The sequence below is a fragment of the Homarus americanus genome, unplaced genomic scaffold (genome assembly GCF_018991925.1).
Source record: "Homarus americanus isolate GMGI-L3 unplaced genomic scaffold, GMGI_Hamer_2.0 scaffold25013, whole genome shotgun sequence".
Classification (NCBI taxonomy): domain Eukaryota; kingdom Metazoa; phylum Arthropoda; class Malacostraca; order Decapoda; family Nephropidae; genus Homarus; species Homarus americanus.
Window position 1 is genome coordinate 1,490,730 of NW_024722158.1, and position 25,436 is coordinate 1,516,165.

The window sequence follows — 25,436 nt, forward strand, 5'->3', positions numbered from 1 at the left end:
TGAGTTTACACAGCTTGTTAACTAATACCATATATAGTTTACACAGCTTGTTAACTAATAATACCATATATGACATTTTAAGCCTTAATAGTTTGGCCATTTAGAAAGTGTTTTATCAGTGAACGTAGCAGTTGGTTATGAACGACATCATTAACAAATAACAATACACAGCTCTTATGACACATGGCAGGGAATGGAATATGAATGCAAGACTATGAACCCAACATGTCCTCCTTAGCTCTCAGTGAAAGTTTTCCACTAACCTGAACTTTTAACAGTGAAGGAAAACATATTTATATTTTAGCACAAAAACAAGAAAATCATAAAGAAAAAACAGTTGAGATGATAAAATTATGTTAGGTGAGATGATCTAAAACAATCCACAATTATTAAAAGAAATTGACGAGATTGGTGAGAGTAACGTGACTTATACTTATAGACTGACAGACACACCAGCCTGACACAAAAAGTTCACTAACCAGAGAGTGAGATACTGTACTGTATACATGACATAACATGACTTGACATGACATGACATAACATAAACTTAGAAATGTAATGGGAAACTTTGAAAATGTTTACTACCAAAAATGGATGAGGATAAGGAAGACTTGACTGTCCTGACCGACAATGTTTGGTGTGAAAGGAATATTTTTCAATTGCAGTTTAACGTAGCCAATGACTAATCCTAGTTCACTTTTGATTGTTGATTTTAGATTTAAATACTATAACTTACAGAACCAGAAAGATTATAATTTTAATCAATCAAATACATCATAAAACATTATTTGTTGAGGATGAGAAGATAAAGAGGTAGTGTGCGGTAGTAACAAAATACTCGGTGTTAAGCAGCAAAGTACTGCAGGCATTAACTGCTTCCTGCCAACATTATCATAGACACTTGGAGCTGTAGTGGGCCACCTACATGGAGCTTTGGACGGAGGGAAATGGATCAACTTGATGACAACTTCATTTTGTCTTGCTAACAAAAAGTGATGTGAAAGCCTGACTGATAAACTGAAGCATGTCTGTGGTGAGAGCACCTCGACCACGTTGAGTGAAGGCCAGACCAGAAGCTCGACGGGTTAAGGCACAGGCACCCCAGGCAGCCACTACTGTGGGTGTGTAAGCTGGCTTCTCTTTTGAGGCAGTTGCTGTGCCAAATGCCCAGTAAAGCAAGATGGCAGCAGCCCCGCTAAGAACGTCGCCTTGGCCGCCGCATCGCCTGGGAGACCCGGGAATCTCGCAGGTGATTACGATGTCACCAGACGCAATAATGTCTACGTTACCTTTACAAGCAATAGTGACACCTAATTTCTTAGCCACCTGCTGAACGTGATCTGGTGTAACGTGCTCGGCCTTCATGTCTCCCTTCAACACTGCTCTATACAGGCGAGCGAACTCCACTTTGTTTGGAGTGAGGATGGCATTGCTATATCCCTGTAGAGTATCATAGTTTTCATTGAGGTAGAAAAGAGCGTCGGCATCAATGATGAGTAACAACTGGCGATCCTTGGCTGCCTCAATCACGTGGCCCAAGGTTGCAAATGTCTGAGGCCGTCTACCAAGACCAGGGCCCAACACTAAGGCATGAAGACGAGGCAACCACTCGTCAATTTCTGACATTGGGTCGTTAGCGTCTAGCAGAGGATGGACAATCAGCTCGGGCGAATATGACTTGAGGGGCACGGCTGCGTCGCGATGGCAGAAAATGTGAGCCAGATCTGCACCGATACGTAGAGCCGTCATGGCACAGAAGTAAGGGGCACCCGTGTACTCCAAGGATCCACCCATGATACCAATTCTACCGGCCTGACCCTTATGAGCGGCATAGGTCAGGGGTGGCACCACCTCTGACACTAAGCTCGTTAACTGCGGCCCGTTGGTGGACATCCTGCGGAGTGCCCCAACACACCTGAAACAAATAACAGTATGAACAGTACAGAAGGAAATTTCCTAGAACTGTGATGAAAAGAAAATTTCTCAGAAAATGAAAGAAAAAGAAATGAAGTTGTGTAGTAAAAACCTGAGCCTTACAATACAATACAGTGTTGAAAAGAAAAGAAAATGGATGAAAAAGTTATAAAGAATACACAGACAAACGGATGATCACACGGTACAAATTAACTCTCGTGCATTATGACACAAATACTGTAGCTTCAAATCATTGTACAGTGGTCCCTCGGTTAACAAGCACAATTCGTTCCAGCAGGTTGCTCGTTAACCGAAACCATTGTTAACCGAAACCATTGTTTCAATGGGTTTTTGGGTAATTGGTTCCAGCTCACCGAAAATTGCCTAAATTCAACAAAAAAGGTAGAAAAGTTCACTTTCTTTGAGGTGTGTATGTAGAAGGCTCCTGGATGATGATGATGATGGGAATTAGAATGGGGGTGGAGGAGAAGGAAGAAGAGAAGGCATTGGGGTGGAAGAGAAGTCACCCCATGGCACCATTTCACCCATAAAATTTTAGTTCTCTTGGTGTAATTCAAGATTATTTTCTTTAAATCAACACTGCACTGCATTATATATTGTCAATATGTAAAATAAATTTCAAAATGACCAATAATTTGCTTGGAAACACAGAAAAAAAGCGTTTAGTTGAAGAGTCTCAAGCAAGATGTTACCTCCACTGAAAACAGAGAGAGACTAACGCCTGTCTGGTGTATTAACAGGCTGGATGGCACGCCAGAAACTAGTTTCTTTACCTTCAATTATGTTCAATAATTGTTAAAATGACTAAAAAAGTTAATATTAAACTTTTAAAATTATTGAATAGTATAAACTTCTTGATATTTATTAAAATAGTAAGGAATTTAAGCCCTACAACCGATTACTGTATTGGCGGACTAATACTACAGCTGGTGGACCGCCAAATGCAAGCGAAAACATGTTGAAGTAGGCTCGTAAAAAACTCGTTAATCGAGGGATTGCTCGTTAACCGAAGTTAAGAATCTTATGGAAGGTAAATCGTAAACCGAAATCTCGTTAACCGAGGCGCTCGTTAACTGAGGGATCACTGTATATCACTATTTGTATTGGTGTTATCAATCGCGCCATTAACTTAAAAAATTGGTCCCCCCCAAAAAATTTTCAAGATAATTGTGTCAAATTTTTGTGCATCATATGAGGGAAGCTTCCAGAAAGTACCAAAACATGGGTCAAGTCTCTCCGGCCATCAGTTTCCTCCTGTCAACCGTGGTGGTAGGTCACATTTGTCTCTATCTCCTCTCTCACCTTCCCCATAAATAGTCATTTAAAAATTCCAAAGCCACTGTTGGACTGCTCATAAAATTCCACTTTTATAGCTAAATACAGTAATATCTCCGTTAGCTGGAATACCTCAAACCGGAATACCTCAAACCGGGAAATCTCCGATAGCCGGAATTGAAATTTGCTCGGAAAATCGTTCCCAAAGCCGGAATGTTCCCTAAATTTCCAGCTTTAGGAAAAAATTTTCCGACGTTGAAAATCGAGAGAATTTTCTGAAAATTTCTTGAATAACGATGAAAGTTTTTTTTATTTTCTTTTTTTTTGGGGGGGGGAAGACCTGACGCAATGTCAGGTGGAGGTAGGGTGGGAGATTAGTGGTCTCATTACTGACCTTCTGATGGCATGTCAGGTCACTCTTTCTTGGGTGGGGGATTAGTGGGTCTCATGACCTGAAGATGTCTTGAATAAACACGAAACCTAAAGTATTTTTAGGGAGATTGTGATAAGTATACACATAAATGAGCAAAGTTCTATCCCTTCAACATTATATTACATAACATTTTAAAATATAGAGTGAGAAAGGAGAAAGAAGTGGTAACATGCACCAGTGTTGCCAAGCAATAAGCTCCTCAACAGCTGATCTTTTAATTCGCCACCGTGCAGTCACAACAAGATCCTCACTGGATGCTTGTTGTCTTAATTCCGGTGTGTATGTGTGTGTGTTTTGAGCTTGCCAAGCACATTGTAAGATTTCTAGAAGTTGATGAAGAGTTTGTTCAGGAGTCAGGTGGTGAGGTGACATGCCAAGACACACATTAACAGCACTACTAAACCATTGTCTTATAGCATTTTACATTATAATTTTTATTTTTAAATTTATTGATACTGTACATGATAACTCGACAGGGCTACTATTGCACTTAACAACTGATCAATGAATAAACCAGGGCATATGGAGACACCTTAAACATGAGTCGTCACAAAGTTTTGAAAATGCAACCACATAAATTATCACAACCTGTACTTAAATGCACTAAGTTAATTACTAAAATTATTATGTCTGGTGCAAACTAAGGGATGTTTATACTCAAATTATTCGCTATCTTAAAAGAATTTCAGGAATGCAAGTTATATTCTCCTAAGTCAAGTCAATGACATTTTATAAGGTTAACCTCTCATTGTGAGCTAGTAAGAGGTTGAAGGATCCATTGAGGAGTAAAAGTGACCACGCCACGCCACCCCCTTCCCTTCACTGTTTGTCTAAAGTACTGACTCATTCATGATACTACAATACAATAATATTTATTTGTTTTTCATTAATTAGTACAGATATGTTACTGTAATAATCTGTGCTTATTAATACCTGTACCCTTCATATACAATACAGTACAGCTGTACCCCGCTTTACGCGGTTTCACTTTACGCGATTTCTCATATACGCGGTGTCTTGCCAGAACCGAACTTTCACTTTCCGCGGTTCATCTACCCATATACGCGCAGAGTGTCCGGCTTAATGCTATTTTTAGATTCGCCCCACCCGCCTGCTCCCTCCTCCCGCCTGGGCAAGCCGCGCGGTAAGGTTGCGCAGTGCATGTCTCTGTTGCGTTATCACTGACGTCATATGACGTATCGGACTGTGATTGGCCATGCATCCCTACCCTCCTCTGCTGCTAGCTGTAATTGGTTTAAAGTAATATGACGTGTCCACCCGGGGAGGGAGGGAGGGAGGAAAGACGACGCTTGACCTAGCCGTGGCAGTTTCATCCCTCCAGGCCCCGTATGCCGACCCATCTCTTCTACTAACGTAAGTGTTACACTTAACTTTTAGTTTTCCTAACCTAACCTTTATTTTTCCTAACTTAACCTTTATTTTTCCTAACCTAACCTCTTCTATATTAATTGTGTGTTCATATCGTCATAAAGTTAAGATAAAATTTTTACTACAACATAGTTGTGTGTCGTCAAAAAGTGGAGTTTGGGGGCGGGCCAGTCTCTATTGGAATTAATCCCATATGTTCTGTTGTTCCATTTACGCGGATTTCACTTTCCGCGGTACCCTGTGGGTTCAATTGACCGTGTAAATCGGGGTACTACTGTATATATATATATATATATATATATATATATATATATATATATATATATATATATATATATATATATATATATATATATATATATATTTCCTTAAAGTTTTATCATTCTTGCGTTGCCTTGCCAAAGCTGAACTTTCACTACGTGGTTTTTTCCACAGCTACGCGGTGTGAGTGTCTGGCTCGGAATAGTTATTTGTCGTCAAAAAGTGGAGTTTGGGGGTCGGGCTGGGTTCTATTGGAATTAATCCCATATGTTCTGTTATTCACTTAACGCGGTTTTCATTTGACTATTGGGCCTAGTCCGTGGCCCACCTGAGAACCACCCCGTGGCCCACCAGTTGAAGACCACTGCGGGCCTATACTTATTGTACAGGGGCCCCATACTCTGGGCCCTATACCTATTGTACAGGGGCCCTTATGGTTGTGAATATATTACATAATGAAATACTCGGTGTACACTTGAAACAAGGTTATACGCTGGCACGCTGCACGACATAAGTTTCAGTGGGCCCCCAGATACCGGTGGGCCCTAGGCCAATGGCCTACTTGGCCTATTGGTAAATCCGGCCCTGAGTATAGTACAGTACTGTACAGTATCGGGGTTCCCAAAGTTACGAATGGGTTCCATTCCTGAGGACGATCTTAAGTCGGAAATGTACATAAGTTGGAACACATGCTATGTGCATACCTGTACTTACAGAACAATGTTTAAAATTCCATTACTGTATATCATATCTTAAGTCATTATATACATCTAAAATCACTTAATTCAAGAGAAAAGAAGAAATGGAATGACAAAAGCGAACAAATGAGAGTAAAAAATAAGTCATCAGGTAACAGGTAGCTATCAAACAGGGAGGTACTGGGAAGACATTGGAAGCATGTGTTGTCTAATGGTAGACCCTGCTGCCATATGTGACCAAGTCCCAGGTTGATGATCTGACTTTCTGCCTCATTTACACACAATTGCAGGGTCTCAATTGTTTCTCTTACTATTGACAACACAACATACATATATTGTTTCTCACTTTTTATTTATTTTTTTTTCAGTTTTGTATTTCTTTATGGTTCTTTATTTTATTATTATTATTTTTTTTTAGTTCTATGAATTATTATTATTATTATTATTATTATTATTATTATTATTATTATTATTATTATTATTATTATTATTATTATTACTACTACTACTACAGTACTACATATTCGCCCCCCCCCCAGGCCCCGATGTGGGTCAGTAACCTGTGCCCGGGTTGGCTAATCCCCGCAAAAAAATAAAAAAATAAATAAAACTGTAAATTTCAAGATTAACCTCGTTTGTATCGGCGGGCGTTCGTAAGTCAGACGTTCATAAGTCGAGGACCCCTACTGTAATACCTTGGTAAGTTTGTGATAAAATATCCTAGATAAGATGCTGGGAACACAAATATTTTGTTTTTGTTTTTTAATGAAAATATGTACAGTACAGTAGTCTTATTCTCATCTTTTTTATTTTATTTTTACTTAAGTTAAAGTCAAAACAATAGTGAAGCCAGTGATGTATAAATCATGAAGAAAAGAAAAATCTAATTATTTTGTGGAATAAATCTGGCTGCAGAACAATGACCAGACCTCACGTGAGTTGTCCCACGAGACTTTTGTTGTGGTCACGGAATCTTAAAAACATACCGTGTGCACGAGAGGGTTAATCAATCAAACACTTAAAGCAAATATAAATGCTGAAAATCTAGAGATTTGTTGGTGCAACAATTAACATGAAGAATAAATACTTTGGGTCTATTTCACTTTTGTTAAGACTCGCTCATGTTATTGAAAAGTCCGAACAGGTTTGTATTTTCGTGACTAAAAAACTTGTACACTTGAACATTCATTTTTCCATCTAGCGAGCGGCCGTCTGATCACTGTCTGAGTGTCTGCATCACAAGTGTCTCATCATGATGTACAACATTGCCCCAAACATTCCTTTCCTTGTTTTGTATATTTGTGCCAAGTCATATACAGTACTGCCAACTAACCTATATACAGTTTTTTTTTTTTTTTTTTACAGGGATTAGCCCACCCGGCACAGGTCACTGACCCACATCAGGGCCTGGGGGGGGACAAAAATTTAATAATAGTAATAATTCATAGTAAATAAAATTTATAATAAAAAGTAAAATAAAATATTAATGGTAATAATAATAATAACACTGTGATAATAATAAATACAAAGAAATGCAGGAATGAAAAAAAATCAACAGTGAGAAACGCTATATATATGTATGTTGTTTTGTCATGTAATAGAAACAATTGAGACCCTACAATTGTGTGTAAATGAGGCAGAAAGTCAGATTAGCAACCTGGGACTTGGTCACAATTTTCGTGATGCCATATGGCAGCAGGGTCTACCATTAGACAACACATTATGCTGCCAATATCTTCCCAGGCGGTAGTACCTCCCTGTTCGGTAGCTGCCTACCACCTACTACCTGTATACAGCTGCTCCCCGACTTACGACGGGGTTAGGGACCGACATCCAGGTCGTAAGTCGGAAATGCTTAAAAAACACATAGAAAATCTAAAATGGGTGTCTCTTTTTCTTCTCAGCACCACAAAACTCTCACTTTTAAGCTTGCCAGCCATTTTAAAGTGAATTATAGATGAAAATTTTGTCTGTGTACTGACTTTGGGACTCGAAAATACGTAATTTGACCAAATTTTGGTACAACTGAGGCGGGTCGTAAGTGCGGGTGGACGTAAGTCGAATAGGTCGTAAGTCGGGGAGGAGCTGTACTATACAGTGATCCCTCGGTTAACGAAATTTCGGTTAACTAATTACCTTCCATAAGATTCTTAACTTCGGTTAATGAGCAATCCCTCGATTAACGAATTCCTTACGAGCGCCCCTCAACATGTTTTCGCTTGCACACTAGCTGTCGTATTAGTCCGCCAATACAGTAATTGCTCTTGGGCTTAAATTCCTTAATATTTTAGTAAATATCAAGAAGTTTGTACTATTCAATAATTTTAAAAGTCTTATATTAAATTTTTTAGTCATTTTAACAATTATTTAACATAATTTAAGTACAGGGAAACTAGTTTTTAGCGTGCCAAACAGCCTTTCAACACACCATACAGGCGACAGTCTTTGTGTCTTTTCAGTGGAGGTAACATCTTGCTTCAGACTCTCTTCAACATAAACGCTTTTTTTCTGTGTTTCCAGTCAAATTATTGGTCATTTTTAATTTTATTTTACATATTGACAATATATAATACAGTGCAGTGTTGATTTAAAGAATATAATCTTGAATTACACCAAGAGAACTAAAATTTTATGGGTGAAATGGCTGGTAGGCGGAGGGCAAGAGATCAGTCAGCAGTTGTAGGGGAGAGTATCCACTACAACTGCTCAAATCTCATGTTATTGCTGAGGCCAGAACTACCGTACTTGGCCCAGTAACCTCCGAGGTGAGTGTGGAACCGTCGCTACTGTATTGGGACTGACCCCTTGAAAAATAATTATGGATGAGTTGGACACAAGTGAGAGGTGGTTAGGTTAGGTTAGGTTAGGTTAGGTTAGGTTAGGTTAGGTTAGGTTAGGTTAGGTTAGGTTAGGTTAGGTTAGGTTAGTACTCTTATTCTCACTTCAAGGTGCAGCTGTTGAAGGTGAGGTTGACTAACTATAAGATTAGTCTCAGCCACTTATGTCAGGCGTCTAAACTAAATGCTTCATGTTGTGTTTATACTGAGACTCTAATTATGGCTTGGCAAAAGAAATAACTTTTGAGGATCAATCCTTCATTTTCAAAAATAATTATTTCTGGGATATGAATGATTTTGTCAATATTATAAGTGATTTAAATAAAGGTGTGTCACTCACCCTAGTTCTTAAGAGTGTAACTAAGTATCATTAATTTATTTTGTTCATAATGTTTGGGGACAGACCCTGTTTTCCATTAATGTGTAGTTGGTTAATGTTATAATGATGAGGCCAACGTTTAGCGTAAGTTCTTGTGAACTTCATAATGGTGAGCTGAACCGAACTTAACAACATGTATGTGTGTGTGTTACTGAACAGTCTCCAGACTAAAAATAATTTGTTCAGTTCCCAGACAACAGGTGGACAAGACGGGTAAAAATAACCAACTAACAGAGACCCGGGTTACTGAGATAATTATTTATATATATATATATATATATATATATATATATATATATATATATATATATATATATATATATATATATATATATATATATATATATATATATATATATATATATATATATATATATTGTAGAGGAAAATCAGTGTCTCAAGATATATATCACCCAAGGATAAACTATACGGCAGAATAATGCTTCCAAGATAAATAAATATATACAGTTGTTGAAGTGCTGCACAGTGCAGGCAGCCCCTGAGTTACCAACACCCACACTTATGAACGGAATTCTAATACATTATATTCATCACAAAAATATGTACGTAAAATCCCATTTTTTAAATTATACTTTTATTATTCTATTTTGTTTAACATGAGTAAACATCATGCCAAGACCTGTTTAAACCACAGATTATGGGACTTGTACAGTACATCAGTCATGACTAGAAGCACGTGAGCCGTTTATCATGATGCCTTACTTAAGAGGGAGATGACACAGTTAACAGTTATGTAAAGTGAGTCCTCACTTATCATTGTCCCGGTCAACGTTGTTTAGTTATGACGATGTTACTCTTTAGATGCTCCATGGATCTGACAACAGTGTTTTACGACCAGCCCCATTAATGATGTAGCCCTCACGTTACACACCCTTGGTCCTGACCTCTGGCCAGTGGTGGAGGTATAGACACCCTTGGTCCTGACCTCTGGCCAGTGGTGGAGGTATAGACAGCCTTGGCCACGACCTCTGGCCAGTGATGGAGGTATAGACAGCCTTGGCCACGACCTCTGGCCAGTGGTGGAGGTATAGACAGCCTTGGCCACGACCTCTGGCCAGTACTGGAGGTATAGACAGCCTTGGTCCTGACCTCTGGCCAGTGGTGGAGGTATAGACAGCTCACGACCTGGCCAGTGGTGGAGGTATAGACAGCCTTGGCCACGACCTCTGGCCAGTGGTGGAGGTATAGACAGCCTTGGTCACGACCTCTGGCCAGTGATGGAGGTATAGACAGCCTTGGTCACGACCTCTGGCCAGTGGTGGAGGTATAGACAGCCTTGGCCACGACCTCTGGCCAGTGGTGGGTATAGACAGCCTTGGCCACGACCTCTGGCCAGTGGTGGAGGTATAGACAGCCTTGGCCACGACCCTGGCCAGTGTGGAGGTATAGACAGCCTTGGTCACACCTCTGGCCAGTGATGGAGGTATAGACAGCCTTGGCCACGACCCTGGCCAGTGGTGGAGTTATAGACAGCCTTGGTCCTGACCTCTGGCCAGTGGTGGAGGTATAGACAGCCTGGCCACGACCTCTGGCCAGTACTGGAGGTATAGACAGCCTTGGTCCTGACCTCTGGCCAGTGGTGGAGGTATAGACAGCCTTGGTCCTGACCTCCCAGTGGTGGAGGTATAGACAGCCTTGCGCACGACCTCTGGCCAGTGGTGGAGGTATAGACAGCCTTGGTCACGACCTCTGGCCAGTGATGGAGGTATAGACAGCCTGGCCACGACCTCTGGCCAGTGGTGAGGAGACAGCTTGGCCACGACCTCTGGCCAGTGGTGGAGGTATAGACAGCCTTGGCCACGGACTCTGGCCAGTGGTGGAGGTAGACAGCCTTGGCCACGACCTCTGCCAGTGATGGAGGTATAGACAGCCTTGGTCCTGACCTCTGGCCAGTGGTGGAGGTATAGACAGCCTTGGCCACGACCTCTGGCCAGTACTGGAGTATAGACAGCCTTGGTCCTGACCTCTGGCCAGTGGTGGAGGTATAGACAGCCTTGGCCACGACCTCTGGCCAGTACTGGAGGTATAGACAGCCTTGGTCCTGACCTCTGGCCAGTGGTGGAGGTATAGACAGCCTTGGTCACGACCTCTGGCCAGTACTGGAGGTATAGACAGCTTGGTCCTGACCTCTGGCCAGTGGTGGAGGTATAGACAGCCCTGGTCACGACCTCTGGCCAGTGGTGGAGGTATAGACAGCCTTGTCACGACCTCTGGCCAGTGGTGAGGTATAGACAGCCTTGGTCCTGACCTCGGCCAGTGGTGGAGGTATAGACAGCCTTGGCCACGACCTCTGGCCAGTGGTGGAGGTATAGACAGCCTTGGTCCTGACCTCTGGCCAGTGGTGGAGGTATAGACAGCCTTGGCCACGACCTCTGGCCAGTGGTGGAGGTATAGACACCCTGGTCCTGCCCTCTTGGCCAGTGGTGGAGGTAGAGAGCCTTGGCCACGACCTCTGGCCAGTGGTGGAGGTATAGACACCCCTTGTCCTGACTGGCCAGTGGTGGAGGTATAGACACCCTTGGCCACGACCTCTGGCCAGTGGTGGAGGATAGACAGCCTCCACGACCTCTGGCCAGTGGTGGAGGCATAGACAGCCTTGGCCACGACCCTGGCCAGTGGTGGAGGTATAGACACCCTTGGTCCTGACCTCTGGCCAGTGGTGGAGGTATAGACAGCCTTGGCCACGACCTCTGGCCAGTGGTGGAGGTATAGACAGCCTTGGCCACGACCTCTGGCTAGTGGTGGAGGTATAGACAGCCTTGTCCTGACCTCTGGCCAGTGGGAGGTATAGACAGCCTTGGCTACGACCTCTGGCCAGTGGTGGAGGTATAGACACCCTGGTCCTGACCTCTGGCCAGTGGTGGAGATATAGACACCCTTGGTCCTGACCTCTGCCAGTGGTGGAGGTATAGACAGCCTTGGCCACGACCTCTGGCCAGTGGTGGAGGTATAGACACCCTTGGTCCTGACCTCTGGCCAGTGGTAGGTATAGACACCCTTGGTCCTGACCTCTGGCCAGTGGTGGAGGTATAGACAGCCTTGGCTACGACCTCTGGCCAGTGGTGGAGGTATAGACAGCCTTGGTCCTGACCTCTGGCCAGTGGTGGAGGTATAGACACCCTGGGTCTGACCTCTGGCCAGTGGTGGAGGTATAGACAGCCCCACGACCCCGGCCAGTGGTGGAGGTATAGACACCTGGTCCTGACCTCTGGCCAGTGGTGGAGGTATAGACAGCCTTGGCCACACCTCTGGCCAGTGGTGGAGGAGTAGACAGCCTGGCCACGACCTCTGGCTAGTGGTGGAGGTATAGATGCCCACGACCTATGGCCAGTGGTGGAGGTATAGACAGCCTTGGCCACGACCTCTGGCCAGTACTGGAGGTATAGCCTTGGCCACGACCTATGGCCAATGGTGGAGATAGACAGCCTTGGTCCGACCTCTGGCCAGTACTGAGGAAGACAGCCTTGGCCACGACCTCTGGCCAGTGGTGGAGATATAGACGCCTTGGTCCTGACCTCTGGCCAGTGGTGGAGGTATAAACAGCCTTGGTCCTGACCTCTGGCCAGTGGTGAGGTATAGACAGCCTTGGCCACGACCTCTGGCCAGTACTGGAGGTAAAGACAGCCTTGGCCACGACCTCTGCTGCAGGAGATAGACAGCCTTGGTCCTGACCTCTGGCCAGTGGTGGAGGTATAGACAGCTCTGTCCTGACCTCTGGCCAGTGGTGGAGGTATAGACAGCCTTGGCCACGACCTCTGGCCAGTGGTGGAGGTATAGACAGCCTTCACACCTTGGCCAGTGGTGGAGGTATAGACAGCCTTGGCGACGACCTCTGGCCAGTGGTGGAGGTATAGACAGCCTTGGCCACGACCTCTGGCCAGTGGTGGAGGAGACAGCCTGGCCACGACTGGCCAGGTGGAATAGACAGCCTTGGCCACGACCTCTGGCCAGTGGTGGAGGTATAGACACCCTTGGTCCTGACCTCTGGCCAGTGGTGGAGGTATAGGCAGCCTTGGCCACGACCTCTGGCCAGTGGTGGAGGATAGACAGCCTTAGCCACACCTCTGGCCAGTGGTGGAGGTATAGACAGCCTGGCCACGACCTCTGGCCAGTGGTGGAGGTATAGATAGCCTGGCCACGACCTATGGCCAGTGGTGGAGGTATAGACAGCCTTGGCCACGACCTCTGGCCAGTGGTAGGTATAGACAGCCTTGGTCCTGACCTCTGGCCAGTGGTGGAGGTAAGACGCCTTGCCACACCTGGCCAGTGGTGGAGGTATAGACAGCCTTGGCCACGACCTCTGGCCAGTGGTGAGGAGCAGATAGCCTGGCCACGACCTCTGGCCAGTGGTGGAGGTATAGACAGCCTTGGCCACGACCTCTGGCCAGTGCTGGAGGTAGGACAGCCTTGGCACGACCTCTGGCCAGTGGTGGTGGAGTGTAGCCTGGTCCTGACCTCTGGCCAGTGGTGGAGGTATAGACAGCCTTGGCCACGACCTCCTGGCCAGTGGTGGAGGTATAGACAGCCTTGGCCACGACCTCTGGCCAGTGGTGGAGTATAGACAGCCTTGGCCACGACCTCTGGCCAGTGGTGGAGGTATAGACAGCCTTGGCCACGACCTGGCCAGTGGTGGAGAGACAGCCTTGGCCACGACCTCTGGCCAGGTGGAGGTATAGACAGCCTCACGACCTCTGGCCAGTACTGGAGGTATAGACAGCCTTGGCCACGACCTCTAGCCAGTACTGAGGAGACAGCCTTGGCACGACCTCTCAGTGGTGGAGGAGCAGCCCTGGCCACGACCATGGCCAGGCCGAGGTAAAGACAGCTTGGCACACCACCTGTCAGGCTGGAGGTATAGAAGCCTTGGACGACCTCTGGCCAGTGGTGGAGAAAATCAAGGTGGAGGTGAGAGAAACTCCTCGATATTTGACTGTGGCAGCAGCCGCCTTCCTCCTGTCTCACCAACTACCACCACCACCACCACCACCACCACTCACCATTACCACCACCACTACTACCACCACCACACATCTAAATCACCACCACCACTACTACTACATCCCCACCCACCACCACTACCGCCACCACCACTAATATTACCACTACTACTACTACCACCACCACCACCACCACCACCCCACCACCACCACCACCACCACCACTACCACCACCACTACCACCACAACCACCACACCACCACCACCACTACTACTACCACCACCACCACCACCACCACCACACACCACAACCACACCACCACCACCACCACCACCACCACCACCACCACCACCACTACTACTACTACTATACCACCCAACTACTACACTCACCACCACCACCACCACCACCACCACCACTAACACCACCACCACCACCACAACCACCACTACCACCACCACCACCACCACTACTACTACTACTACTACTACTACTACTACTACTACTACTACACTACTACTACTACTACTACTACCACCACCACCACCACCACCACCACCACCACCACCACCACTACTACTACCCACCACCACCACCACCACCACCACCACCACCACTAACACACCACACCACCACCACTACAACCACCACAACCACCACCACCACTACTATCACCATAACCACTACCACCTGTTGTTGTGTTTAGGACGTGGTTATCCCACATATGACAACACGTTACAAGCTGTGCATTAACATACACTATACTGTAGTGACGGGTGAATCATCATACATCTGGCTCATTATTACGGGACGGTACTTGACTCAGACCGTTCTCCTCACTATACCAAACTGGTTAAGGTGAAGAACACAAAATAACAAAAATAAAGTTACGATGCTGAGAGCCTAGAACCCTACAGTAGACTAACACTTATTCACACAACTAACACAACCCCAAGCGTCTTAGTGTAGTGTTGACGGCAGCTGGACCAGGGTGTCGTGACTAGGGTGGTGCAGGGGAGTTAATTTACCTTGTGCAGCATCAGTGCTACATAACTCCTATCGAGTAATTTGTTTTATCTCAAAGGTGATACAGAGTACTCTCTCTCTCTCTCTCACATACACGTAAGCTGGGCAGGAAGCACACACACGTACAGTAATACATGTGAACGTAAATGTATCTTTTGAACAGCAAGGGAACAATGTGTGCATAAGATATATCACTGTGTGTGTCTTTCAGTACAATGACAGTTTAAGACAAGGACGTCACCAGCCCTCCAGTACAATGACAGTTTAAGACAAGGACGTCACCATGATACAGTTTAAGACAAGGACGTCGCCCTCCAGTACAATGACAGTTTAAGACAAGGACGTCACCAGCCCTCAGTACAATGACAGTTTAAGACAAGGACGTCACCAGCTCCAGTACAATGACAGCTTAACAAGGACGTCACCAGCCCTCAGTACAATGACAGCTTAAGACAAGGACATCACCAGCCCTCCAGTACAATGACAGTTTAAGACAAGGACGTCACCAGCCCTCCAGTACAATGACAGCTTAAGACAAGGACATCACCAGCCCTCCAGGTACAATGACAGTTTAAGACAAGGACGTCACCAGCCCTCCAGTACAATGACAGGTTTAAGACAAGGACGTCACCAGCCCTCCAGTACAATGACAGTTAAGACAAGGACGTCACCAGCCCTCCAGTACAATGACAGTTTAAGACAAGGACGTCACCAGCCTCCAGTACAATGACAGTTTAAGACAAGGACGTCACCAGCCCTCCGTACAATGACAGTTTAAGACAAGGACGTCACCAGCCCTCCAGTACAATGACAGTTTAAGACAAGGACGTCACCAGCCCTCCAGTAAGACAAGGACATCACCAGCCCTCCAGTACAATGACAGTTTAAGACAAGGACGTCACCAGCCCTCCAGTACAATGACAGTTTAAGACAGGACGTCACCAGCCCTCCAGTACAATGACAGTTTAAGACAAGGACGTCACCAGCCCTCAGTACAATGACAGCTTAAGACAAGGACGTCACCAGCCCTCCAGGTACAATGACAGTTTAAGACAAGGACGTCACCAGCCCCCAGTACAATGACAGCTAAGACAAGGACGTCACCAGCCCTCCAGTACAATGACAGTTTTAAGACAAGGACGTCACCAGCCCTCCAGTACAATGACAGTTTAAGACAAGGACGTCACCAGCCCTCAGTACAATGACAGCTTAAGACAAGGACGTCACCAGCCCTCCAGTACAATGACAGTTTAAGACAAGGACGTCACCCTCCAGTACAATGACAGCTTAAGACAAGGACGTCGCCTCCAGTACAATGACAGTTTAAGACAAGGACGTCACCAGCCCTCCAGTACAATGACAGCTTAAGACAAGGACGTCAGAGCCCTCCAGTACAATGACAGTTTAAGACAAGGACGTCACCAGCCCTCCAGTACAATGACAGTTTAAGACAAGGACGTCACCAGCCCCCAGTACAATGACAGCTTAAGACAAGGACGTCACGAGCCCTCCAGTACAATGACAGTTTAAGACAAGGACATCACCAACCCTCCAGTACAATGACAGTTTAAGACAAGGACGTCACCAGCCCTCCAGTACAATGACAGCTTAAGACAAGGACGTCACCAGCCTCCAGTACAATGACAGTTTAAGACAAGGACGTCACCAGACCACTTAACTCTACGCGGACAATAATATAAAGTGGTACCCATTGTTAAGAGGTAGGGAGTCACACAGGTGCACTGGTATATATAGCCAGTGAGACGCTTCCCTACCAACCTAACCCACCAATACGCCGCTGCCTCGCCTCACCCACCATACACGCCGCTGCCTCGCCTCACCCACCAAAACACGCCTCTGCCTCGCCTCACCCACCAATACACGCCGCTGCCTCCTCACCCACCAATACACGCCGCTGCCTCGCCTCACCCACCAATACCGCCGCTGCCTCCCTCACACCAATACACACCGCTGCCTCGCCTCACCAATACACGCCACTGCCTCGCCTCACCCACCAATACACGCGCTGCCTCGCCCTCACCCACCAATACGCCGCTGCTCCTCCTCACCCACCAATACACGCCGCTGCCTCGCCTCACCCACCAATACACGCCGCTGCCTCGCCACCCACCAATACACGCCGCCGCTGCCTCACCCTCACCCTCACACGCCGCTGCCTCGCCTCACCCACCAATACACGCCGCTGCCTCTCCTCACCCACCAATACACGCCGCTGCCTCGCCTGGGTGAGTTATTTGGCGTTAACCTGGTGGAGGGAAGCCATCCTGGAGGTCACCCGTACCTCCCTACCATAACAGATGATAGTTCCAACACAAGAACATAAGAGATGTCACACAGCCCAAGTACACTGTAGGTAAGTGCCAGACAGTCCACGAGAGCCAACACAAGTACACTGTGTAGGTGGTGAGACAGTCCACGAGAACCAACACACATCTGGTGTGAACAGTCCACGAGAGCCACACAGTACACTGTGGTAAGTGGCAGTCAAGAGCCAACGTCACTGTGCCAGACAGTCCACGAGAGCCAACACAAGTACACTGAGTAAGTACCAGACAGTCCACGAGAGCCAACAAGTACCTGTAGGTAAGTGCCAGACAGTCCACGAGGCCAACACAAGTACACTGTAGTAAGGTGCCAGACAGTCCACGAGAGCCAACACAAGTACACTGTAGGTAAGTGCCAGACAGTCCACGAGAGCCAACACAAGTACACTGTAGGTAAGTGCCAGACAGCCCACGAGAGCCAACACAAGTACACTGTAGGTAAGTGCCAGACAGTCCACGAGAGCAACACAAGGACACTGTAGGTAAGTACCAGACAGTCCACGAGAGCCAACACAAGTACACTGGTGGTAAGTGCCAGACAGTCCACGAGAGCCAACACAAGTACACTGTAGGTAAGTGCCAGACAGTCCACGAGAGCCAACAAGTACACTGTAGGTAAGTCCGACAGTCCACGAGAGAACACAAGGACACTGGTGGTAAGTACCAGACAGTCCACGAGCCAACACAAGGACACTGTAGTAAGTACCAGACAGTTCACGAGAGCCAACACAAGGAGGAGTACCAGACAGTCCAGAACCAATAATTCTCAGGCCAAAACAAAGCCGATGAGGTGGTGTTCTGTATATTACTGATCAAAATTCAACATCGGATCAGATGTCAAACGCTTTGGCAGACTCCGTACCCGTGTCTTCCAGCTGAAATTATCTACTGTACAAAGTTACACGTATATCGAGCAGTGGTCCTCCCCACCCTGCTATATGGCAGTGAGACATGGGTCACATACAGGAGGCACCTCAAGACACTTGAAAACTTTCACCAACGTAGTCTACGTTCCATCCTCCGAGTTCGCTGGGAAGACAAGAGAACAAATACCAGTATTCTCGCTGACACCAAGGGTAGAACCATCAAGGCTACCATTATCCATTAACAACTACGCTGCTGGACTGGCCACGTTACCGACAAGGACGACAGTAGACTGCCAAAGCAGCTACTTCACGGTCACATAACGAATAGTAAACGTAACGCTGGTGAGTAACTGAAGTGTCAAATCAACCCCTCACCTGGGAGACGATTACTCCACACTGTAACGCGTGGAGGAGCACCACACAAGACGGTGTCAATACTTTCGAATTAGTCCAACCGCATAATGAGGCAGACAAGTGCCAACGCCGGAAAGACGCTGCCGCCGCCTCTCCCGCACTAGATGTAGCCCTCCACATCTGCAACACCTGTGGACGACCCTGCCGACCCCGTATCGGCCTCTCGACTCAACTCAGAACTCACCAACGTAGGTGACATCCTTAATAACTCATATTAGTGTATCATAGCTGGACGATCGTCATACTCGATTCCCAGCAACAGCAAAGTAGCGTGCACACACACACACACACACACACACACACATACACACACACACACATACACACACACACACACACACACATACACACACACACATACACACACACACACACACACACACACACACACACACACACCACACACACACACACACACACACACACACACACACACACACACACACACACACACACACACACACACACACACACACATACACACACACACACACACACACACACACACACACACACACACACACACACACACACACACACACACACACACACACACACACACACACACACACACACACACACACACACACACACACACACACACACACACACACACACACACACACACACACACACACACACACACACTAATCAAAAATAAACATGCGTGTTCTATATTTGATCAAGTCTGACAGGTGGCTGGTTGGCTGGCCGGGTTAGTTTACGGTGTGACCTCTACTTGCCAATACCAACTGGAATACCGGACAACCGTCAACAGCACTGGTTAACTCGTTCCACCAGTCCTTCATTACTTCTCCGCTCACACTGGTGCACTAACCCACGGTACTATGCTGGGATATAACACTAACCCACGGTACTAGTGCTGGGATATAACACTAACCCACGGTACTAGTGCTGGGATATAACACTAACCCGCGGTTCACACACACACACACACACACACACTAATCAAAATAAACATGCGTGTTCTATATTTGATCAAGTCTGAGTTAGGTGGCTGGGTTGGCTTGGGTCAAGTTAGTTTACGGTGTGACTTCACTTGCCAATACCAATCTGGAATACCTCGGACAACCGTCAACAGCACTGGTTAACCTGTTCCACCAGTCCTTCATACAGCCTCCGCTCACACTGGTGCACTAAACCCACGGTACTGTTGGATAAATAATAACCTACCGTACTAGTGCTGGGATATAACACTAACCCACGGTAATTAGTGTTGATATACACTAACCTGCGTTAGTTGACCTCTGACCCAGCTTGAGTAGGGGAAGGTCGTGCCTGATCGTGCTCCCGTTAGAGACCAAGAAATGGCCGCCGGATCGTTGTGGGTCGTGGGGAAGAGGAGGGGAGTGTGGGGAAAAGACGAACCCCTTGCTGTAATTTGTTAAGGCAGCTGGGGTGCAGTTGAGGAGGAGGTTGACACACTAAAGGGGGAAAATGAAGCCCTCGACGGAATCCCTTCAGGTAGGTGTCCTGTCTAGCAGGACACCTGCGGAAGGAGGAGAGCAGGCGTGGAGAGTGGTTGTTCCAGTGACCAGGTCAGGCTCTGGAAAGCTGACCAGGGTGTGGAGGTAGTAACCCCACCAGGTGCTGCAGGAAGCTGGCGAGGAAGCAAGAGGCAGGACGGTATGGATCAAGGAGAGGAAAGGGCAGTTGTACAAACCCTGCCCACAGGTAAGGTCGTGGAAGCAGACAGCCAGGTGAGGTTTATGGATAGGGCTTTCTTTTGTGTGTGAGAGATAGGAAACGTAGGGACTAGGGTGTGTTTTCCTGGGGCTGGGATAGGGCATGTAGCCGAGAGGTTAGACAGGGTTTTGTCAGAGGGTACTCCAATCCAGTAGTGTGTCTTAGTGTGAGGAAAACGACATAGGTAAGGTTAGGGAGGAGGAACTTTTCAAGAGGTATAGGAGGCGCTGGGGAAGATTAGAGATAGGGGAGGGATCCCGATATGTGGTGTCTTGCCCAGAAGAGGGGTTGGTCGTGAATGGCTGTCCAGGGCAATTGCTATAAATTGCCGGGGACTGGAAAAACATTGTAGCAAAACAATGGTTAAAGACTATTGATAACTGGCAACGATTCGGTGGCAACGACTACCTGTACAGTCGCGACGGAGTGCACTTTGTCTCCCCCCTGTGAGGGGTAAAGACGTTGTCTGCATCCCTGAGCTTTGAAATTGTCAATACCTGAAGGGAGGGCTGCCAGTAGAGAGAGGTCGGGGAAAGTGGGAGTAAAAAATCAAGCAGGTCCTGGAAAGTAAATTGGTTACTCAGGACAAGGGGTAAAACAGGACCAGGGAAGGGTAGGTTTAAATGTATACTATACAAACAGTAGGAGCGTTAGAAATAAAATAGACTTGCTGAGAGCGGTTGTATGTACCGAGAATGTAGACGTCATAGCAATCACCGAAACTTGGATGAAACTGGCGAGCAAAATTTTTTTATCAGAGTACCACAAAAAAGGGTACAACCTTTTTCACAAGGACAGGGAAGGTAGGAAGGGGGGAGGGGGTTGCACTCTTCGTCAAGGATACATTAAAATGTTGTACTAATAATTCAATAAAGGGTGAAATAGGAACCGAGTCTGTGTGGGTAGAAATCACGGAAGGAAGAGAAAAACTAATTATGGGAGTGATTTACAGGCCCCCAAGTCTTAGCAAAGAAGCAGCTCAGCCCATATGGCAGGAAATGAGTAGGGCAGCAAAATATAACAACCTATGCATTATGGGGGATTTCAACTTCAGAAATATTGACTGGGACAACATTGTAGGCGACTATGAATCTGAAGACTTCCTAGACGCAGTAAAGGACAATTTTTTGAAACAACTAATTACAGAACCTACTAGAGGTGACAATATATTAGACCTAGTATTAACAAATAAAGAAAATATTATCAGAGATATCACAGTAGGGGAAGAACTAGGTAACAGTGATCACAGAGAAATCAGGTTCACCCTAAATTGAGAAACGAAAAACAATGACAATATGGTCAGAGTCCCAAACTTTCAGTTGGCGGATTATCAGGGGTTAAGAAGGTACCTAGGTGAGGTCACCTGGGAACAGTCACGTCAGTTCCCAGTAGGAAGGGGTGAGGTCATAGATGACACAACAATTGATCATGACTATAATATATTCACTAGTATACTACATAAAGCACAAGAACAAAATATACCACACAGAAAAATTAGGTCAAATAAGAATGAGCCAAGGTGGATGGCCAGAAAACTTAAACATGACATAGGAATGAAGAAAGGAATATATAAGAAATTAAAGGGAGGGGAGGAGCAGCTCAGAAACAGGTATAATGAACTATCTAGGAATGTTAAGAAAAATGTAAGGAAAGCAAAGAGAGACTATGAAATCAAAATAGCAAGAGAATCCAAGGCGAATCCCAAGGGATTTTTCCAGGTATATAGGACAAAGGTCAAGGACAAAGTTGGGCCTTTAAAGTCAGGGAGGGGAGAATTGATAAATGGCAGTGAAGACATGAGCAAAGCATTGAACAGCTACTTCTTATCAGTTTTCACAGAAGAAATTTGGGATGAAATTCCGGAGGTGGAACTGATATTTAAGGGAAAGGAAGAAGAGAAATTAAAGAATATCACCATCAGAAAAGAGGATGTTCTTAAGAAGATAAATAAACTAAAGAACACAAAATCCCCAGGGCCGGATGAAATTTTTCCTCGAGTCTTAAAAGAGTGTAGGGAACAGATTAGCGGACCCCTCGTAAACTTATTTACAAAATCATTAGACACGGGAGTTGTAACAGAGTTGTGGAAACAGGCGAATGTAGTACCCATATTCAAAAAGGGAGACAGAGCATCAGCGTCAAATTACCGGCCGATCAGTTTGACGTCAGTAATGGGGAAATTTCTTGAATCAATTATAGCAGATAGCATCTAGAGAAAAGCAAATTAATCTACGACTCTCAACATGGGTTTACAAAGGGAAAATCTTGTCTAACAAATCTGCTAACGTTTTTTAGGAAAGTCTTCGAGGTAGTAGATAATGACGAAAATTACGATGTTATTTACTTAGACTTTAGCAAAGCATTTGACAGAGTACCGCATCAGAGGCTTCTGAGAAAAATTAAAGGCTCATGGTATCGAGAAGGATTTTTAAATTGGATAAATTATGGCTCACCGATAGAACGCAGAGGGTCAGCGTAGATGGTGTTAAATGTGAGTGGGGCCGTGTAACCAGTGGGGTTCCCCAGGGGTCAGTACTAGGCCCACTCTTGTTCATAATCTACATAAACGATTTAGATACTGGGATCAGCAGTGACATAAGCAAGTTTGCGGATGACACCAAAATAGGGCAGCAAATTAATTCAGGGCAGGATGCAAATGCATTACAGGAGGATCTAAATAAACTGCAGGGGTGGTCTGAAAAATGGCAAATTAAATTCAACACCAGCAAGTGCAGCATACTTAATATTGGAAGAACAAATACTTATAATGTATACAGCCTTAACAACATCAACCTAGAGAAGTCGACTTGTGAAAGAGACCTAGGGGTACTTGTAAGGCCGGACCTACGGCCTAGAAAACAGTGCGTTAATGTTCGAAATAAGGCAAACAGAGTATTGGGTTTTATATCTAGAAGTGTAAGTAACAAGAGTGCAGAGGTCTTATTGCAACTATATCTTGCGCTAGTTAGGCCACACCTCGATTATGCGGTTCAGTTCTGGTGCCCCTATTATAGAATGGATATAAATTCACTAGAGTCAGTGCAGCGAAGAATGACAAAAATGATTCCGGGACTTAGAAACCTTCCATATCAGGATAGGTTAAAGAAACTTAACTTGCATTCCCTAGAAAGACGAAGGGTGGGGAGATATGATAGAAGTATTTAAGTGGGTGAAAGGAATCAATAAAGGGGATATAGATAAAGTTCTTATAATATCCGAGCAGGATAGGACTCGGAGCAACGGATTCAAGTTGGATAAGTTTACATTTAGGAGGGAGATAGGAAGAAACTGGTTCACAAATAGGGTGGTGGACGAGTGGAACAAGCTTAGCAACTTTGTAGTAAGTGCGGGAACTCTGGAAAGTTTCAAAAGGAGGCTAGATAGATTCATGGATGATAGAGAGTGGTAGTAACTCTCGACAGGAGCTGCCAGGCACAGGCCAACCGGCCTATTGCAGACTCCTTATTTTCTTATGTTCTTATGTTTATGTACTAGTGCTGGGATATAACACTAACCCACGGTACTAATGCTGGGATACAACACTAAACCACGGTACTAGTGCTAGGATATAACACTAACCCACGGTACTAGTGCTGGGATATAACACTAACCCACGGTACTAATGCTGGGATATAACACTAACCCACGGTACTAGTGCTGGGATACAACACTAAACCACGGTACTAGTGCTAGGATATAACACTAACCCACGGTACTAGTGCTGGGATACAACACTAACCCACGGTACTAGTGCTGGAATACAACACTAAACCACGGTACTAGTGCTAGGATATAACACTAACCCACGGTACTAGTGCTGGGATATAACACTAACCCACGGTACTGTGCTGGGATATCACTAACCACGGTACTGTGCTGGGATACAACACTAACTCACGGTACCACACACACACACACACACACACACACACACACACACACACACACACACACACACACACACACACACACACACACACACACACACACACACACGTTACCTGGACTGTTTATTGGAGAGTGGAAGACGCTGTAACAAGAAGAGAGTGACTGTGTGTGTGTGTGTGTGACTTCAAGGAAGGACTCACACGCTCAAAACCAACCTCGCCTTTTCAGAACACACCCCCCCCACCACCCCTTCTCTCCCCAGCAAGGTTTGGCACTGGTTACCTCTCTCTCTCTCTCTCTCTCTCTCTCTCTCTCTCTCTCTCTCTCTCTCTCTCTCTCTCTCTCTCTCTCTCCACACCTTTTTGTACTGCCATCACCTAACACACCAAGTCATCACCTACCCACCTGTCATCACCTAACACACCTGTCATCATCTAACACACCTGTCATCATCTACCACACCTGTCATCACCCTAACACACCAATCATCACCACCCTAACTTATACCTGTCACACCTGTCATCACCCTAACACACCTGTCATCACCTACTTACTACACACCTGTCATCACCCTAACATACCTGTCATCATCTAACACCTGTCATCATCTACCACACCTGTCATCACCCTAACACACCAGTCATCACCTAACACACCTGTCATCACCTAACACCTATCATCACCTAACACACCCTGTCATCACTACACACCTGTCATCACCTAACACCCAGTCATCACCTAACACACCTGTCATCACCTAACACACCTGTCATCATCTAACACACCTGTCATCACCTAACACACCTGTCATCACCTAACACCTGTCATCACCCCTAACACACCAGTCATCACCTAACACACCTGTCATGTACCACACCTACTTAATCACCTAACACCCCTGTCATCACCTAACACACCAGTCATCACCTAACACACCTGTCATCACCTAACACACCTGTCATCACCCCTAACACACCTGTCATCACCTAACACACCAGTCATCACCTAACACACCTGTCATGTA

The 25,436-nt window shown here is 45.8% G+C and overlaps 1 protein-coding gene across 1 annotated transcript; it reads right to left on the minus strand.

The window, feature by feature from the left end:
* On the minus strand, positions 1–24,588 carry LOC121862070 (ATP-dependent (S)-NAD(P)H-hydrate dehydratase-like). The gene is made up of 2 exons (XM_042360005.1): positions 24,526–24,588; positions 1–1,915 (listed from the first exon to the last, which is right to left on the minus strand). Exon 2 carries the CDS (start codon positions 1,891–1,893, stop codon positions 970–972), a length of 924 nt encoding a protein of 307 aa, XP_042215939.1. The 5' UTR covers positions 1,894–1,915; positions 24,526–24,588; the 3' UTR covers positions 1–969.
* Positions 24,589–25,436: the final 848 nt, after the last annotated feature.

What these genes read in the sequence shown, in the direction of transcription:
- LOC121862070 (XM_042360005.1), bottom strand. Translation starts at nt 1,893, where the DNA reads ATGTCCACCAACGGGCCGCAGTTAACGAGCTTAGTGTCAGAGGTGGTG.